This window comes from Miscanthus floridulus, chromosome 5 (genome assembly GCF_019320115.1).
Source record: "Miscanthus floridulus cultivar M001 chromosome 5, ASM1932011v1, whole genome shotgun sequence".
Classification (NCBI taxonomy): Eukaryota; Viridiplantae; Streptophyta; class Magnoliopsida; order Poales; family Poaceae; genus Miscanthus; species Miscanthus floridulus.
This window is the reverse complement of record NC_089584.1, coordinates 18,225,225-18,228,487: the sequence shown is the minus strand read 5'-3', so window position 1 is coordinate 18,228,487 and position 3,263 is coordinate 18,225,225. Positions and strand designations below refer to the sequence as shown.

At 48.3% G+C, this 3,263-nt stretch overlaps 1 protein-coding gene across 1 annotated transcript; it reads left to right on the top strand.

The window, feature by feature from the left end:
* Positions 1-245: 245 nt before the first annotated feature.
* On the top strand, positions 246-1,987 carry LOC136451673 (AP2/ERF and B3 domain-containing protein Os01g0141000-like). Its single transcript, XM_066452360.1, has one exon. It carries the CDS (start codon positions 473-475, stop codon positions 1,607-1,609), a length of 1,137 nt encoding a protein of 378 aa, XP_066308457.1. The 5' UTR covers positions 246-472; the 3' UTR covers positions 1,610-1,987.
* The last annotated feature ends 1,276 nt before the right edge of the window (positions 1,988-3,263 follow it).

The window sequence follows — 3,263 nt, the reverse complement described above, 5'->3', positions numbered from 1 at the left end:
GACTAAATTTATAGAAAATACGTGTAACAATTGCATCTCCAAATAAATATATTATGAAAATAGATTTAAAGATCTATCTAATAATATTAATTGTGTATCATAAATATTAATATTTTTATTTAAAATTAATTAAAATTATTTCTTGAAAAATGAGAAAGACGTAGTATATGGTATACATGGTGCATGGTATAGAAGCATATCATTTTCTATATATAGAGCGTCGCGAGCATACCACGACGACCCCCCACTCAGCAACCACCTGCATCATCTTGTCCCAGCAGCCCTAGCAAGCTGCAAGCCTAGAACAGTAAAGTCTCATCAATTATTCCATACTGTTTCTAGCTTAGCGGTGAACAGTTATCTATCACCTGCCGCAGCCAGTACACAAGCAAGCACACACGCCAAAGAAACCAAAGCGAAGAAAGCTGCAGCAGGCAGCAAGACTCCAGGGAGCAGCGAGCTGTAGCTCATCATGGGTATCGAGAGCATGAGCCCCACGGCGGCGGCGGCGGCGGCGGCGGAGGACTCCTCCTCGCGCTTCTCCGCCGCGTCCACGGCCACCACGGAGTCCGGCGCCGCGCAGCCGCCGCCGGCTGCTTCTGCAGCACCGGTCGTCGGCCGAGACGACGCCTCGCCGGCGGACGAGCAGGCCGTCACGTCGCAGCCGTCGTCGGCGGCGGCCGTGGCGCAGGGCTCTTCGCGGTTCAAGGGCGTCGTGCCGCAGCCCAACGGGCGGTGGGGCGCGCAGATCTACGAGCGCCACGCCCGGGTGTGGCTCGGCACGTTCGCCGACGAGGAGGCCGCGGCGCGCGCCTACGACGTGGCCGCGCTCCGCTACCGCGGCCGCGAGGCGGCGACCAACTTCCCGGGCGCCGGGTCGTCCGCGCCCGAGCTCGCCTTCCTGGCGGCGCACTCCAAGGCGGAGATCGTCGACATGCTGCGGAAGCACACCTACGCGGACGAGCTGCGCCAGGGCCTGCGGCGCGGCCGCGGCATGGGCGCCCGCGCGCAGCCCACGCCGGCCTGGGCGCGCTCGCTGCTGTTCGAGAAGGCCGTGACGCCCAGCGACGTCGGCAAGCTCAACCGCCTCGTGGTCCCCAAGCAGCACGCCGAGAAGCACTTCCCGCTGAAGCGCGCGCCGGACGCGGCGGCGGCGGCGGCGGCCACCGGCAAGGGCGTGCTCCTCAACTTCGAGGACGGCGAGGGCAAGGTGTGGCGGTTCCGGTACTCGTACTGGAACAGCAGCCAGAGCTACGTGCTCACCAAGGGCTGGAGCCGCTTCGTCAGGGAGAAGGGCCTCCGAGCCGGGGACACCATCGTCTTCTCCCACTCCACGTACAGCTCGGAGAAGCAACTCTTCATCGATTGCAAGAAGACCAAGACGACGACGGCCGCCACCACCGACGGGGCGCCGGTACCAGCGGAGAAGAAACCAAGTACTGAAGCCCGTGTAGTGAGGCTGTTCGGCGTCGACATCGCCGGAGACGGGTGCCAGAAGCGCGCACGGCCGGTGGAGATTGCGTTCGACCATGGGCCGCAGGAGTTGTTGATGAAGAAGCAATGCATCGCTCATCACCGCTCGCCTGCCCTAGGTGCCTTCTTGTTATAGCAGCGATCGTATTATACACATAGTAGTATTCTAGTCCTCCTCTCCCTTTTTGTTCTTCTTGTCGCCTGCTTCATCTTGAATTCAATTACCACTGGCTAGTGTTTGTTCTTCGTCTTTGCAAAGAACTTGTTTAAGTCAGGGACTGCAAAACGAGTTGTATGTATGTATGTACACCATTAGGAAGTCTTCATATGCTAGTAGAAGTAGCAGTCCTGAAGATCATGCAAGTCTGTGGCATCATCGGGTGCAGCAATAAGTTGATTCGATCTGCTAGAGATAATTAAACATGTGTGCTTGCTTCTTGTTCAGGTGTTGTTGGATTCATCACTCTTGGCAACTCAGTCTAGCTTTTGTTAGCTTTGCTGTAGCAGTTCGGCATGCATGAATAAGAGGGTGTTTACATCCTGCTACTAAAATTTAGAAAATGTGTTGGGAGGATGTTGTATGTGGTGTTCGGATACTAATAAAAAAATAAATTACATAATCCGTCGGTACTCCACGAGACGAATTTTTTAAGCCTAATTAACTCATCATTTGCACATGTTTACTGTAGCCAAACATTGTCAAATCATGGACTAATTAGACTTAAAAGATTCGTTTTGCAAATTAATCGTAAACTATGCAATTAGTTTCATAATTAGTCTATATTTAATACTCTATGTATATGTTAAACATTCGATGGAACAACGACTAAAATTTAGGAGGAGTAACTAAACACCCCCTAAGTCGATAGATGTTGCAAACTTGTACTAATATAGGTTGTGTGTTATCTATCATCATCAATCAAAACACAATCGAAGTTTTTCTAGATGATGAAAGCAATCAAAGTTAAAGATGCAAAAAAAAATATTGAGGCTTCAGAGTTACTACATATCAATTTTTGAATCTCGTGATGATGGTTTCGACAGTTCCTCTTACTATTGTGATATAGATTGATTTTCTTAATTCACTCACAGTGACTATTCATAGATCTCTGCAGTTTCGTTTATTCAAAAGGATGACGAGTCCTATTAGTATTGATTCATTGATGTCATGTTCGATGTAATAGCTAGATCAGAGCTGGGTAAGATCGTACACCCCTTTCCTAAAAAAAGATCCTACACACCCCAGAAGTGTACTGTATACATCAGCTATTCCTATTTCCTACAAAAGTGTATGTATAGTCCTTAACTCAAATGCTGTTTCTTTTTCTTTCTTCGTATATAACTTTGCTGGTCTGTATACATCAGCTATTCCTGTTTCTTTTTCCTTAACCCAATTCTTGCTTTTCTTGTATTGTATGTCGGCTATATCCTTTCGTTTCCATTGGTTTTAGCCCGTGTTTAGTTGCCAGGCCAAATTCAAAAAAACTGCTACAGTACTCATTACATCGAATCTTGCGATACGTGCATGGAGCATTAAATGTAGACAAAAATAAAAACTAATTGCACAGTTTGGTTGGAAATCGCGAGACGAACGTTTTGAGCCTAATTAGACCATGATTGAACACTAATTGCCAAATAAAAACAAAAGTACTACAGTAGCCCAAAATCCAAAATTCACCCAACTAAACACCCTCTTAGATCTTTCAACCGATTTTTGTGAGCGAAAACATGTACTTTTCGATCATATAGCATTTGTAGACACCATTAAACCAAAAGCTACAGTAAGGTTT